At 46.4% G+C, this 16,852-nt stretch overlaps 1 protein-coding gene across 2 annotated transcripts; it reads left to right on the top strand.

The window, feature by feature from the left end:
* The first annotated feature begins 2,067 nt into the window (after nt 1-2,067).
* Nucleotides 2,068-12,636, top strand: rida (reactive intermediate imine deaminase A homolog). Of its 2 annotated transcripts, none has more exons than XM_031789160.1 (6): nt 2,068-2,265; nt 7,110-7,206; nt 7,996-8,050; nt 8,200-8,268; nt 11,410-11,465; nt 12,309-12,636. In XM_031789160.1, the coding sequence occupies exons 1-6, from the start codon at nt 2,201-2,203 to the stop codon at nt 12,363-12,365; spliced, it is 399 nt and encodes a 132-aa protein (XP_031645020.1). In that variant the 5' UTR covers nt 2,068-2,200; the 3' UTR covers nt 12,366-12,636. The 2 variants fall into 2 exon arrangements, with proteins under 2 accessions (XP_031645020.1, XP_031645019.1); XM_031789159.1 differs by having other exon boundaries at nt 2,072-2,265; nt 7,110-7,215.
* The last annotated feature ends 4,216 nt before the right edge of the window (nt 12,637-16,852 follow it).

Below are 16,852 nucleotides of genomic sequence, written 5' to 3'. Positions count from 1 at the left end.
CTGAACAGCAGTTCACTCTGTCATGAGCTCACTTCTGTGACTGTAGTCAAGGGCTAGGCTGATATTACCACCATGGCTGCTAATGTTAGCACGATGGCTAATATTAACACGATGGCTGCTGATATTACCACCATGGCTGCTAATGTTAGCACGATGGCTAATATTAACACGATGGCTGCTAATATTAACACGATGGATGATAATGTTAACACGATGGCTGCTAATATTAACACGATGGCTGCTAATATTAACACGATGGCTGCTAATATTAACACGATGGCTGCTGATATTAACACGATGGCTGCTGATATTAACACGATGGCTGATAATATTAACACGATGGCTGATAATATTAACACGATGGCTGATAATATTAACACGATGGCTGCTAATATTAACACGATGGCTGCTGATGTTAACACGATGGCTGCTGATGTTAACACGATGGCTGATAATATTAACACGATGGCTGATAATATTAACACGATGGCTGATAATATTAACACGATGGCTGATATTAACACGGTGGCTGATATTAACACGATGGCTGCTGATATTAACACAATGGCTGATATTAACACGATGGCTGCTAATATTAACACGATGGCTGCTAATGTTAACACGATGGCTGCTGATGTTAACACGATGGCTGCTAATATTAACACGATGGCTGCTGATGTTAACACGATGGCTGCTAATATTAACACGATGGCTGATATTAACATGATATCTGCTAATGTTAACACGATGGCTGACATTAACACGATGGCTGCTAATGCTAACACGATGGCTGCTAATGCTAACACGATGGCTGCTAATGCTAACACGATGGCTGCTAATATTAACACGATGGCTGCTGATGTTAACACGATGGCTGATAATATTAACACGATGGCTGATAATATTAACACGATGGCTGATAATATTAACACGATGGCTGCTGATATTAACACGATGGCTGATATTAACACGATGGCTGCTAATATTAACACGATGGCTGCTAATATTAACACGATGGCTGCTGATGTTAACACAATGGCTGCTAATATTAACACGATGGCTGCTGATGTTAACACGATGGCTGATAATATTAACACGATGGCTGATATTAACATGATATCTGCTAATGTTAACACGATGGCTGATATTAACACGATGGCTGCTAATAACACGATGGCTGCTAATGCTAACACGATGGCTGCTAATGCTAACACGATGGCTGCTAATATTAACACGATGGCTGCTGATGTTAACACGATGGCTGATAATATTAACACGATGGCTGCTAATGTTAACACGATGGCTGCTAATGTTAACACGATGGCTGATATTAACACGATGGCTGCTAATAACACGATGGCTGCTAATGCTAACACGATGGCTGATAATGCTAACACGATGGCTGATATTAACACGATGGCTGCTAATGTTAACACGATGGCTGCTAATGTTAACACGATGGCTGCTGATATTAACACGATGGCTGCTAGTGTTAACACGATGGCTGCTAATGCTAACACGATGGCTGCTAATGCTAACACGACGGCTGATAATGTTAACACGATGGCTGATAATGTTAACACGATGGCTGCTAATGTTAACACGATGGCTGCTAATGTTAACACGATGGCTGCTGATATTAACACGATGGCTGCTAAAGTTAACACGATGGCTGCTGATTATAACACGATGGCTGCTAAAGTTAACACGATGGCTGCTAATATTAACACGATGGCTGATAATGTTAACACGATGGCTGATAATGTTAACACGATGGCTGCTAATGTTAACACGATGGCTGCTAATGTTAACACGATGGCTGCTAATTGTAACACGATGGCTGCTGATATTAACACGATGGCTGCTATTCGGTGGTATTGGCCTCACACTCCAAAAGCCCCAATAAGGCAGGGAGTTATCCTAGTCTCCAATCCGTACACTTGCACATGGACACTCATAGAAGTCATCCTGCACTAGTGATTTGGATTTCTCTTGCACTTTTCCACCAGCCAAAGCACTTGACCTTGTATAAAGGGAAATGGCCGCCTCCGCCCCTAGCTTGTAGCACCGCTAGCGTGATGCCAGCCACAGCAGATACTTTGCCCCAGCAGTGTTTGTCGAGTCAAAGGTTTTCCTGAACAGCGGTTCACTTAACTTTGTCCCAAGCTGACGTCTGTGACTGTAGTTTACTCTGGACACGATGGCTGCTGTTCAGAAACTCTTTCCTTATACTCCTAAAGCACCTATAAGGCAGGGGATTTACAGGTAGGCCTCACCTATATTTTACTAATCATTCATCAATGTGTTTTGTGGTGAATCTTTAGAATGCAACTTAGTGCATGGCTTATCTACATCGCTATGGACTGTGTTTCATAAACTCATGAATAAGTAGATCAAACACCTGATATGACTATATAAAGTAGGTTAGAAACAATGTTATGTTTTGAATCTCCATTTTAGCAGGGAGTCCCATTGAGCCCAAGGTTGTTTTGCATAGGAGTGCTGCATTTCACAATTACACAACAAATTACATAATCATGACAGCATAAGAGAATAAGAAAATACCAAAAAGTTGTTACCTAAAAGCTAGTTAAGTTTTTTTTTTTATTTCACTTTTATTTAACCAGGTAGGCTAGTTGAGAACACCTTTATTTAACCAGGTAGGCTAGTTGAGAACACCTTTATTTAACCAGGTAGGCTAGTTGAGAACAAGTTCTCATTTGCAACTGCGACCTGGCCAAGATAAAGCATAGCAGTGTGAGCAGACAACAAAGAGTTACACATGGAGTAAACAATTAACAAGTCAATAACACAGTAGAAACCAAAGGGGGAGTCTATATACAATGTGTGCAAAAGGCATGAGGAGGTAGGCAAATAATTACAATTTTGCAGATTAACACTGGAGTGATGAATGATCAGATGGTCATGTACAGGTAGAGATATTGGTGTGCAAAAGAGCAGAAAAGTAAATAAATAAAAACAGTATGGGGATGAGGTAGGTGAGAAAGGGTGGGCTATTTACCAATAGACTATGTACAGCTGCAGCGATCGGTTAGCCGCTCAGATAGCTGATGTTTGAAGTTGGTGAGGGAGATAAAAGTCTCCAACTAAAAGTTGTTACCTAAAAGCTAGTTAAGGTTACTAAAGGCTAGTGTAAAAGTTGTTTACTAAAAGGCTAGTGTAAAAGTTGTTTACTAAAAGGCTAGCTAAAAGTTGTTAACTAAAAGGCTAGTGTAAAAGTTGTTTACTAAAAGGCTAGCTAAAAGTTGTTTACTAAAAGGCTAGTTAAGTTGTTTACTAAAAGGCTAGTTAAGTTGTTTACTAAAAGGCTAGCTAAAAGTTGTTTACTAAAAGGCTAGCTAAAAGTTGTTTACTAAAAGGCTAGCTAAAAGTTGTTTACTAAAAGGCTAGCTAAAAGTTGCTTACTAAAAGGCTAGTTAAGTTGTTTACTAAAAGGCTAGCTAAAAGTTGTTTACTAAAAGGCTAGCTAAAAGTTGCTTACTAAAAGGCTAGTTAAAAGTTGTTAACTAAAAGTTGGCAACTGTGGTCAGGAGCCAATAAAAGGAGGAGGGGGAGGAGTTTGTTACCATGATCAGAGATAGTAAAAAGAGGATCAAGGTCCACCCCACTAACTAATGGTTAAGGTTGTCTGTTACAGAAACTATGCAGGGCAGCCATAATACTTCAAAGGAAATACAATAACATGTTCGATGTGTTATTTGGTGACTTGGTGTTGACCTAACAGGCTAAAGGAGAAGTCACCTTTTACTTGAATATAACATGGTCAACATAATAGCTAGAAGGAATCTGGTTATTTAAGGATAATTGATATTCCAGTCTCCGTGCACTGGCACATGGAAGTTATTATGTACTCTTTATACAGCTTCTCTCTAGGTGTTCAATGTAGGAGGACAAACTCACCTCTTCTCGTATCAATACGTAGCACCACCTGGGGGATCCCAGCCACGGCAGACACATCCATATGAGTGGAGAGGTTATAGGAGTAGAGGTTATAGGAGTGGAGTGGTTACGGGAGTGGAGTGGTTACGGGAGTAGAGTGGTTACGGGAGTGGAGTGGTTACGGGAGTGGAGTGGTTACGGGAGTGGAGAGGTTACGGGAGTAGAGTGGTTACGGGAGTGGAGTGGTTACGGGAGTGGAGTGGTTACGGGAGTGGAGTGGTTACGGGAGTGGAGTGGTTACGGGAGTGGAGTGGTTACGGGAGTGGAGTGGTTACGGGAGTGGTTACGGGAGTGGAGTGGTTACGGGAGTGGAGTGGTTACGGGAGTGGAGAGGTTACGGGAGTGGAGAGGTTACGGGAGTGGAGTGGTTACGGGAGTGGAGTGGTTACGGGAGTGGAGTGGTTACGGGAGTGGAGTGGTTACGGGAGTGGAGTGGTTACGGGAGTGGAGTGGTTACGGGAGTAGAGTGGTTACGGGAGTAGAGTGGTTACGGGAGTAGAGTGGTTACGGGAGTAGAGTGGTTACGGGAGTAGAGTGGTTACGGGAGTAGAGTGGTTACGGGAGTAGAGTGGTTACGGGAGTAGAGTGGTTACGGGAGTAGAGTGGTTACGGGAGTAGAGTGGTTACGGGAGTAGAGTGGAGTGGTTACGGGAGTGGAGTGGTTACGGGAGTAGAGTGGAGTGGTTACGGGAGTGGAGTGGTTACGGGAGTAGAGTGGAGTGGTTACGGGAGTAGAGTGGAGTGGTTACGGGAGTGGAGTGGTTACGGGAGTAGAGTGGAGTGGTTACGGGAGTGGAGTGGTTACGGGAGTGGAGTGGTTACGGGAGTGGAGTGGTTACGGGAGTGGAGTGGTTACGGGAGTGGAGAGGTTACGGGAGTGGAGTGGTTACGGGAGTGGAGTGGTTACGGGAGTGGTTACGGGAGTGGAGTGGTTACGGGAGTGGTTAGGACTAGAGGTTATAGAGACGAGAGGTTGTAGAGACGAGAGGTTGTAGAGAGTAGAGAGGTTATAGGAGTAGAGGGGTTATAGGAGTAGAGGGGTTATAGGAGTAGAGGGTAGAGGGTTATAGGATTAGATAGGTTATAGGAGTAGAGAGGTTATAGAAGTAGAGAATAGAGGGTTATAGGAGTAGAGGGTTATAGGAGTAGAGGGTTATAGGAGTAGAGGTTATAGGAGTAGAGGTTATAGGAGTAGAGAGGTTATAGGAGTAGAGGTAATAGAAGTAGAGAGGTTGTGGTTATAGGAGTAGAGTGGTTATAGGAGTAGAGTGGTTTTAGGAGTAGAGGGTTATAGGAGTAGAGGTTATAGGAGTAGAGAGGTTATAGGAGTAGAGAGGTTATAGGAGTAGAGAGGTTATAGGAGTAGAGGTAATAGAAGTAGAGAGGTTGTGGTTATAGGAGTAGAGTGGTTATAGGAGTAGAGTGGTTATAGGAGTAGAGTGGTTATAGGAGTAGAGTGGTTATAGGAGTAGATGGGTTATAGGAGTAGAGAGGTTATAGGAGTAGAGTAGAGTGGTTATAGGAGTAGAGGTTATAGAAGTAGAGAGTAGAGAGGTTATAGGAGTAGAGAGTTGTGGTTATAGGAGTAGAGTTGAGGGGTTATAGGAGTAGAGTAGAGGGTTATAGGAGTAGAGTAGAGGGTTATAGGAGTAGAGAGGTTATAGGAGTAGAGTGGTTATAGGAGTAGAGAGTTGTGGAATAGAGTTCCATTTAGTCATGGCTCTATGTAGTACTGTGCACCTACCGTAGTCTGTTCTGGACTTGGGGACTGTGAAGAGACCTCTGATGGCATGTCTTGTGGGGTGTGGACTGAGAAGGCTTGGAAAGACAAGAGACACCACAGTTGATAATTGTAATAATTATTGCACATGAACACTCACTTATTCGGGAATAATTGCAATCAATATATATATATTTACGCTTAGTGTGTCGTCATGATCTCTGTTGGAATCGTCCGTCTTTCTGTTGGAAAGTTCATCTGAACTTCTCTTTGAGTCCCTGGAGTCTTTAGTGGTTAGAATGGTTACTTCAGAGTTCCATTCAGAAATGTTCTTATAGAATAGATGTTTCGGCAGTTGTCGGTCTTCGCATTCCAGGTCGACATAAATTCTAGCTGCAGACTAGTAATTAGTATTGAAGATTTGCTCTTATTCTGTCGCTATCGATAGTCTGAGTTTAACCATTTCCACCAGTGTAGCCAATGGTTTGGTTAGGAATTCAACAATCATTACAACCTTAGCTCCCTCAGACGACCAAGGAATACATGGTCTCTATTCAAACCTTAGCCCTCTCGGTAATCGAGGTACACTTGGTCTCTATTCAAACCTTAGCCCTCTCGGTAATCGAGGTACACTTGGTCTCTATTCAAACCTTAGCCCTCTCGGTAATCGAGGTACACTTGGTCTCTATTCAAACCTTAGCTCCCTCAGCTGACCGAGGTAGGATTGGTCTGAAGTGGGCTTCTCCAGGTGGGGTTTATATTCGGAACAGCAGAAAAGTCTGTCCCATGATGCCAGATCGATGTCTGTGCTCATGGGGCGGGCCAATGACTTAGTTAAACTCCAAAGGGAATTGGATTCTCTTCCCTTAAACAGTTTAAAATCACATGACATAATTACACAAATAGTTTAATCTTTACTCATTCATTTTATACAATAATTAGATGCAAATCTCATAACGGAGGCTCTCTTTTAAAAACTGAGTTGTGGTAATGTGGCTGTATTGTCTCTCATGAGGTCACAAACACTAACACTAAACAAAATGGACCGGTCGTAGCTGGATTCTCCACCGACCGTTTACACATTCTCCAAAACATGGATATTGTTCAGTTCTCAAGTTCTGTGAGATAGAAGAAGTTCCTTTGTTCTACTGTGAACCCTCTCTCTATACCGCATGAGGGAGAGAGTCTCCTCCAGGAATTTACGACCTGAGATAACAGAACCTGGGTGTAGGAGGGAGAGAGAGGGAAGGCACTCCCAATACCCAATGAGGGCCACATCATGACACTAGCAAATTATTGATTTCATGAACCTTGTTTCTTAAGTTACATATGTTAACGTGGGCTATTTTTTTAGCACTTTAGCACAGGTTGAGTTGCACATGGTGGACTTCCTAGTAGAGTGACTTCTGTCCAATTGTTTGTGCTCCAGCCAGGCGGTGGTGGTGGATCGGACCATGTACATCTCCGGCCAGCTGGGGCTAGACGTGGCCTCAGGGAAGCTGGTGGAGGGAGGGGTACAGGCTCAGGTCAGACAGGTGAGAGATAGTGGAGGGAGGGGGGGGGTCAGGTCAGACAGGTGAGAGCTGGTGGAGGGAGGGGTACAGGCTCAGGCCAGACAGGTGAGAGATGGTGGAGGGAGGGGGGCTCAGGCCAGACAGGTGAGAGATGGTGGAGGGGCGTGGGTCAGGTCAGACAGGTGAGAGATAGTGGAGGGAGGGGGGGGTCAGGTCAGACAGGTGAGAGCTGGTGGAGGGAGGGGTACAGGCTCAGGTCAGACAGGTGAGAGCTGGTGGAGGGAGGGGTACAGGCTCAGGTCAGACAGGTGAGAGCTGGTGGAGGGAGGGGTACAGGCTCAGGCCAGACAGGTGAGAGATAGTGGAGGGAGGGGGGGGGGTCAGGTCAGACAGGTGAGAGCTGGTGGAGGGAGGGGTACAGGCTCAGGTCAGACAGGTGAGAGCTGGTGGAGGGGGGGGTACAGGCTCAGGCCAGACAGGTGAGAGATGGTGGAGGGAGGGGAGATCAGGTCAGACAGGTGAGAGCTGGTGGAGGGAGGGGTACAGGCTCAGGCCAGACAGGTGAGAGATGCTGGAGGGAGGGGAGATCAGGTCAGACAGGTGAGAGATGGTGGAGGGGAGGGAGAGATGGTGGAGGAGGGTAGAGAGATGGTGGAGAGAGAAGGGGAGAGGTAAAAAAATATATAGTACTATTATATACTTATCACTATTATATACTTATCATGTTAGTCAGGAATTCTTATATCATGCTCCCTCCCCTCACCCTCCCCCCCACCTCCTCCCCCACTCCCCACCCCTCAGGCTCTGGTCAATATGGGAGAGATCCTGAAAGCAGCTGGATGTGGTTATGACAATGGTAAGCCTCCCTCTTTTTAATATATATCATCAGATCAATAATAATTCATGTATGTTTATTAACTGTAAAAGACAAACAAGGATTAGATTAATACCACCTGAGATCTGAAATGTGTATCTGACAGACTTCCTTACTTTTGTATCTTCCAGTCGTCAAGACAACCGTGCTGTTGGCAGACATGAATGACTTTGTCAACGTCAACGATGTTTATAAGACATGTAAGTGCTTGACCTGACAATGTGAGGGGCTAAGGGCCAAATTATGGGATAATCTCAATTATATTTATTTGTTTCTTCACGTCCTCTCGCCTCCTACTGAAAACACACAAGGAAATCAATTGAGATTATCTCTCTGTCCGCATCGAACGTTTGAGTTTAATCCACCTCTTCAGACTGTCCTGCATGTCCACAACTGTACACACGATGGCGCCCTCTTCCCTGAATAACAGCACTTCTCTCAGGATCTGTTGGCCACTTGTTCGGTGTGCCAACTGCCTAATATTGAATACTGACTTTAGACCCAGCATTCTTCAGTAGCACATTCATATATGTCTGAAAGGACAACAGCTAAGTATATGCAAACCTCCAACGTGTCCTGCATGTACAACGTGTGGTAATCAGTTACATATGGGCCATCCATTGCTATAGTTCAAATTGATGCACAGCTGTACCTCTGCCCTTTATAATTAAACTCTTGTCTGTCTTTGCCTTGCTAAGTTAGGTTTCCCATAGTTCCTTGTCCAAAGGACACACAATGGGACCCCAGCTCTATGGGTATTATCACGATGCACAGTGGAACTGACCCTGGTGTGTGTCCCATCACGATACACAGTGGAACTGACCCTGGTGTGTGTCCCATCACGATACACAGTGGAACTGACCCTGGTGTGTGTCCCATCACGATACACAGTGGGACTGACCCCTGGTGTGTGTCCCATCACGATACACAGTGGAACTGACCCTGGTGTGTGTCCCATCACAATACACAGTGGGACTGACCCCTGGTGTGTGTCCCATCACGATACACAGTGGAACTGACACTGGTGTGTGTCCCATCACGATACACAGTGGGACTGACCCCTGGTGTGTGTCCCATCACGATACACAGTGGGACTGACCCCTGGTGTGTGTCCCATCACGATACACAGTGGAACTGACCCTGGTGTGTGTCCCATCACGATACACAGTGGGACTGACCCTGGTGTGTGTCCCATCACGATACACAGTGGGACTGACCCTGGTGTGTGTCCCATCACGATACACAGTGGGACTGACCCCTGGTGTGTGTCCCATCACGATACACAGTGGGACTGACCCTGGTGTGTGTCCCATCACGATACACAGTGGAACTGACCCTGGTGTGTGTCCCATCACGATACACAGTGGAACTGACCCTGGTGTGTGTCCCATCACGATACACAGTGGGACTGACCCTGGTGTGTGTCCCATCACGATACACAGTGGAACTGACCCTGGTGTGTGTCCCATCACGATACACAGTGGGACTGACCCCTGGTGTGTGTCCCATCACGATACACAGTGGAACTGACCCTGGTGTGTGTCCCATCACGATACACAGTGGAACTGACCCTGGTGTGTGTCCCATCACGATACACAGTGGGACTGACCCTGGTGTGTGTCCCATCACGATACACAGTGGAACTGACCCTGGTGTGTGTCCCATCACGATACACAGTGGGACTGACCCCTGGTGTGTGTCCCATCACGATACACAGTGGGACTGACCCTGGTGTGTGTCCCATCACGATACACAGTGGAACTGACCCTGGTGTGTGTCCCATCACGATACACAGTGGAACTGACCCTGGTGTGTGTCCCATCACGATACACAGTGGGACTGACCCTGGTGTGTGTCCCATCACGATACACAGTGGAACTGACCCTGGTGTGTGTCCCATCACGATACACAGTGGGACTGACCCCTGGTGTGTGTCCCATCACGATACACAGTGGGACTGACCCTGGTGTGTGTCCCATCACGATACACAGTGGAACTGACCCTGGTGTGTGTCCCATCACGATACACAGTGGAACTGACCCTGGTGTGTGTCAGACTCGGAGTGTAAGAGGATACAAGGAAGCTCTGTGAAACTCAACCCTCTCCCTGGGTCCTGTCTGTAGCCTGTAGCCATACGGTTCCAGACAGCCAATACGACTGTAATCAGCCATGAAGTTCACAGTACTAGGTCTAATATATGATCTGGAGAATACGTCTCATGTCCATTACCTTAGTTTAGTGTGAATACTACCAAGAGTACTCTCAAGCAGTGGGGTAAAAAGAGACAGAATCTTAGACCAGCATTCAGTCAGTTTTTCAGCCAGGTGTGTATTTGTGTATATTTGTAATTCAGAGTCTAGACCAGCGTTCAGCCAGGTTTTCAGTCAGGTTTTCAATCAGGAGTATATTTGTTGCTACTCCCTGACATTCAGAGTCTAGACCAGCGTTCAGTCAGGTTTTCAGTCACGTGTTCAGCCAGGAGTATATTTGTGGCTACTCCCTGTCATTCAGAGTCTAGATCAGCGTTCAGTCAGGTTTTCAGTCAGGTTTTCAGTCACGTGTTCAGCCAGGAGTATATTTGTTGCTACTCCCTGACATTCAGAGTCTAGACCAGCGTTCAGTCAGGTTTTCAGTCACGTGTTCAGCCAGGAGTATATTTGTTGCTACTCCCTGACATTCAGAGTCTAGACCAGCGTTCAGCCAGGTTTTCAGTCACGTGTTCAGCCAGGAGTATATTTGTTGCTACTCCCTGTCATTCAGAGTCTAGACCAGCGTTCAGTCAGGTTTTCAGTCAGGTCTTCAGTCACGTGTTCAGCCAGGAGTATATTTGTTGCTACTCCCTGACATTCAGAGTCTAGACCAGCGTTCAGTCAGGTTTTCAGTCAGGTTTTCAGTCACGTGTTCAGCCAGGAGTATATTTGTTGCTACTCCCTGACATTCAGAGTCTAGACCAGCGTTCAGTCAGGTTTTCAGTCAGGTTTTCAGTCACGTGTTCAGCCAGGAGTATATTTGTTGCTACTCCCTGACATTCAGAGTCTAGACCAGCGTTCAGTCAGGTTTTCAGTCAGGTTTTCAGTCAGGTTTTCATTCACGTGTTCAGCCAGGAGTATATTTGTTGCTACTCCCTGACATTCAGAGTCTAGACCAGCGTTCAGTCAGGTTTTCAGTCACGTGTTCAGCCAGGAGTATATTTGTTGCTACTCCCTGACATTCAGAGTCTAGAACTTCCTGTTTCTTTGGAAACGTAATTTCAGTATACACATTTTTGGAATTAGGCCTACTTTAATTCAGTATGACTTGGGGAAATTGTATGTACAATATACTTTCTTTTTTTCTTTCAGTCTTCAGCAAAAACTTCCCTGCCAGAGCTGCCTACCAGGTTGTTGCCCTCCCCAGAGTAAGCAGCATAACCACACAGCTCTAACCCTCCCCAGAGTCAGCTCCATATCCACACAGCTCTAACCCTCCCCAGAGTCAGCTCCATATCCACACAGCTCTAACCCTCCCCAGAGTCAGCTCCATATCCACACAGCTCTAACCCTCCCCAGAGTCAGCTCCATATCCACACAGCTCTAACCCTCCCCAGAGTCAGCACCATATCCACACAGCTCTAACCCTCCCCAGTCAGCTCCATATCCACACAGCTCTAACCCTCCCCAGAGTCAACACCATATCCACACAGCTCTAACCCTCCCCAGTCAGCTCCATATCCACACAGCTCTAACCCTCCCCAGAGTCAGCTCCATATCCACACAGCTCTAACTCTCCCCAGAGTCAGCTCCATATCCACACAGCTCTAACCCTCCCCAGAGTCAGCTCCATATCCACACAGCTCTAACCCTCCCCAGAGTCAGCTCCATATCCACACAGCTCTAACCCTCCCCAGAGTCAGCACCATATCCACACAGCTCTAACCCTCCCCAGAGTCAGCACCATATCCACACAGCTCTAACCCTCCCCAGAGTCAGCACCATATCCACACAGCTCTAACCCTCCCCAGAGTCAGCTCCATATCCACACAGCTCTAACCCTCCCCAGAGTCAGCACCATATCCACACAGCTCTAACCCTCCCCAGAGTCAGCACCATATCCACACAGCTCTACTTATTATGTATCTACTTGATATTAAAGATGTAATACTCTTCCAAATGGTGATTCTAATCTCTCTCTCTGTCTCTCTGACTCTGTGTCTCTCTGTCTCTCTCTGTCTCTCTCTGTCTCTCCGTCTCTCTGTCTGCAGGGTGGTCTGGTGGAGATCGAGGCTGTGGCTGTTCTGGGACCCATCTCTGAGTCCTGACTAACCGGCCAGAGCATCAACAAGCTGTAAACTAACTAACCTGGAAGTGAACGTTTAACAACCTTGAAATAGTCCTAGTTTAAACATTAATTAAATTAACCCAAACCACTCTTAGACTTAGACTACACTGCTCAGACATTCTAAGGCCTTGAAGAGGATATATAATGTCATAACATGTTCCTGTTTGTACACTGAACAAAAATATAAATGCAACATGTAAAGTGTTGGTCCCATGTTTCATGAGCTGAAATAAAAGATCCCAGAAAAGTTCCATGTAAACAAAAGCTTATTTCTCTCAAAATCCATATACAGGCCTTACCCAAAGCCATATACACAGGCCTTACCCAAAGCCATATACACAGGCCTTACCCAAAGCCATATACACAGGCCTTACCCAAAGCCATATACACAGGCCTTACCCAAAGCCATATACACAGGCCTTACCCAAAGCCATATACACAGGCCTTACCCAAAGCCATATACACAGGCCTTACCCAAAGCCATATACACAGGCCTTACCCAAAGCCATATACACAGGCCTTACCCAAAGCCATATACACAGGCCTTACCCAAAGCCATATACACAGGCCTTACCCAAAGCCATATACACAGGCCTTACCCAAAGCCATATACACAGGCCTTACCAAAGCCATATACACAGGCCTTACCCAAAGCCATATACACAGGCCTTACCCAAAGCCATATACACAGGCCTTACCCAAAGCCATATACACAGGCCTTACCCAAGCCATATACACAGGACCTTACCCAAAGCCATATACACAGGCCTTACCCAAAGCCATATACACAGGCCTTACCCAAAGCCATATACCAGCCTTACCCAAAGCCATATACACAGGCCTTACCCAAAGCCATATACACAGGCCTTACCCAAAGCCATATACACAGACCTTACCCAAAGCCATATACACAGGCCTTACCCAAAGCCATATACACAGGCCTTACCCAAAGCCATATACACAGGCCTTACCCAAAGCCATATACACAGGCCTTACCCAAAGCCATATACACAGGCCTTACCCAAAGCCATATACACAGGCCTTACCCAAAGCCATATACACAGGCCTTACCCAAAGCCATATACACAGGCCTTACCCAAAGCTATATACACAGGCCTTACTCAAAGCCATATACACAGGCCTTACTCAAAGCCATATACACAGGCCTTACCCAAAGCCATATACACAGGCCTTACCCAAAGCCATATACACAGGCCTTACCCAAAGCCATACACAGGCCTTACCCAAAGCCATACACAGGCCTTACCCAAAGCTATATACAGGCCTTACCCAAAGCCGTATACACAAGCCTTACTCAAAGCTGTATACACAGGCCTTACCCAAAGCCGTATATAAGACTTACTCAAAGCCATATACACAGGCCTTATCCAAAGCTGTATACACAGGCCATACCCAAAGCCAAATACACAGGCCTTACCCAAAGCCATATACAGGCCTTACCCAAAGCCATATACACAGGCCTTACCCAAAGCCATATACACAGGCCTTACCCAAAGCCATACACAGGCCTTACCCAAAGCCATACACAGGCCTTACCCAAAGCTATATACAGGCCTTACCCAAAGCCATGTACACAGGCCTTACCCAAAGCCATATACAGGCCTTACCCAAAGCCATACACAGGCCTTACCCAAAGCCGTATATAAGACTTACTCAAAGCCGTATACACAAGCCTTACTCAAAGCTGTATACACAGGCCTTACCCAAAGCCCTGTCCACAGGCCTTACCCAAAGCCATATACAGGCCTTACCCAAAGCCATACACAGGCCTTACCCAAAGCCATACACAGGCCTTACCCAAAGCCATACACAGGCCTTACCCAAAGCCATATACAGGCCATACTCAAAGCCATGTACACAGGCCTTACCCAAAGCCATATACAGGTCTTACCCAAAGCCATATACAGGCCTTACCCAAAGCCATATACAGGCCTTACCCAAAGCCATATACACACAGGCCTTACCCAAAGCCATATACACACAGGCCTTACCCAAAGCCGTATATAAGACTTACTCAAAGCCATATACACAGGCCTCACCATTTTAGATAAGCATGCTCCGTTCAAAAAATGCAAAACTAAGAACAGATACAGCCCTTGGTTCACCCCAGACCTGACTGCCCTCGACCAGCACAAAAACATCCTGTGGCGGACTGCAATAGCATCGAATAGTCCCCGTGATATGCAACTGTTCAGGGAAGTCCGGAACCAATACACGCAGTCAGTCAGGAAAGCTAAGGCCAGCTTCTTCAGGCAGAAGTTTGCATCCTGTAGCTCCAACTCCAAAAAGTTCTGGGACACCGTGAAGTCCATGGAGAACAAGAGCACCTCCTCCCAGCTGCCCACTGCACTGAGGCTAGGTAACACGGTCACCACTGATAAATCCATGATTATCGAAAACTTCAATAAGCATTTCTCAACGGCTGGCCATGCCTTCCGCCTGGCTACTTCAACCTCGGCCAACAGCTCCGCCCCCCCCGCAGCTCCTCGCCCAAGCCTCTCCAGGTTCTCCTTTAACCAAATCCAGATAGCAGATGTTCTGAAAGAGCTGCAAAACCTGGACCCGTACAAATCAGCTGGGCTTGACAATCTGGACCCTCTATTTCTGAAACTATCTGCCACCATTGTCGCAACCCCTATTACCAGCCTGTTCAACCTCTCTTTCATATCGTCTGAGATCCCCAAGGATTGGAAAGCTGCCGCAGTCATCCCCCTCTTCAAAGGGGGAGACACCCTGGACCCAAACTGTTACAGACCTATATCCATCCTGCCCTGCCTATCTAAGGTCTTCGAAAGCCAAGTCAACAAACAGGTCACTGACCATCTCGAATCCCACCGCACCTTCTCCGCTGTGCAATCTGGTTTCCGAGCCGGTCATGGGTGCACCTCAGCCACACTCAAGGTACTCAACGATATCATAACCGCCATCGATAAAAGACAGTACTGTGCAGCCGTCTTCATCGACCTTGCCAAGGCTTTCGACTCTGTCAATCACCATATTCTTATCGGCAGACTCAGGAGCCTCGGTTTTTCGGATGACTGCCTTGCCTGGTTCACCAATTACTTTGCAGACAGAGTTCAGTGCGTCAAATCGGAGGGCATGCTGTCTGGTCCTCTGGCAGTCTCTATGGGGGTGCCACAGGGTTCAATTCTCGGGCTGACTCTTTTCTCTGTGTATATCAATGACGTTGCTCTTGCTGCGGGCGATTCCCTGATCCACCTCTACGCAGACGACACCATTCTATATACCTTCGGCCCGTCTTTGGACACTGTGCTATCTAACCTCCAAACAAGCTTCAATGCCATACAACACTCCTTCCGTGGCCTCCAACTGCTCTTAAACGCTAGTAAAACCAAATGCATGCTTTTCAACCGGTCGCTGCCTGCACCCGCATGCCCGACTAGCATCACCACCCTGGATGGTTCCGACCTAGAATATGTGGACATCTATAAGTACCTAGGTGTCTGGCTAGACTGCAAACTCTCCTTCCAGACTCATATCAAACATCTCCAATCGAAAATCAAATCAAGAGTTGGCTTTCTATTCCGCAACAAAGCCTCCTTCACTCACGCTGCCAAGCTTACCCTAGTAAAACTGACTATCCTACCGATCCTCGACTTCGGCGATGTCATCTACAAAATGGCTTCCAACACTCTACTCAGCAAACTGGATGCAGTCTATCACAGTGCCATCCGTTTCGTCACTAAAGCACCTTATACCACCCACCACTGCGACTTGTATGCTCTAGTCGGCTGGCCCTCGCTACATATTCGTCGCCAGACCCACTGGCTCCAGGTCATCTACAAGTCTATGCTAGGTAAAGCTCCGCCTTATCTCAGCTCACTGGTCACGATGGCAACACCCATCCGTAGCACGCGCTCCAGCAGGTGTATCTCACTGATCATCCCTAAAGCCAACACCTCATTTGGCCGCCTTTCGTTCCAGTACTCTGCTGCCTGTGACTGGAACGAATTGCAAAAATCGCTGAAGTTGGAGACTTTTATCTCCCTCACCAACTTCAAACATCAGCTATCTGAGCAGCTAACCGATCGCTGCAGCTGTACATAGTCTATTGGTAAATAGCCCACCCTTTTTCACCTACCTCATCCCCATACTGTTTTTATTTATTTACTTTTCTGCTCTTTTGCACACCAATATCTCTACCTGTACATGACCATCTGATCATTCATCACTCCAGTGTTAATCTGCAAAATTGTAATTATTTGCCTACCTCCTCATGCCTTTTGCACACATTGTATATAGACTCCCCCTTTGTTTTCTACTGTGTTATTGACTTGTTAATTGTTTACCTTTTCTGCTACCTTTTTCTCTTCATGGGCTCTGCTCCATCGTCTCTATGATGTAATCTAACAGTGTGGATGAGATACTGTCTGACAGAAGTACTTTTCCTCATACAAAGGATGCTGCTGAAACAAGCAACTTGTC

The sequence above is a fragment of the Oncorhynchus kisutch genome, linkage group LG14 (genome assembly GCF_002021735.2).
Source record: "Oncorhynchus kisutch isolate 150728-3 linkage group LG14, Okis_V2, whole genome shotgun sequence".
In the NCBI taxonomy this organism is placed as follows: domain Eukaryota; kingdom Metazoa; phylum Chordata; class Actinopteri; order Salmoniformes; family Salmonidae; genus Oncorhynchus; species Oncorhynchus kisutch.
The sequence above is the reverse complement of the archived record's forward strand: the minus strand, read 5'-3'. Positions and strand labels throughout refer to the sequence as shown.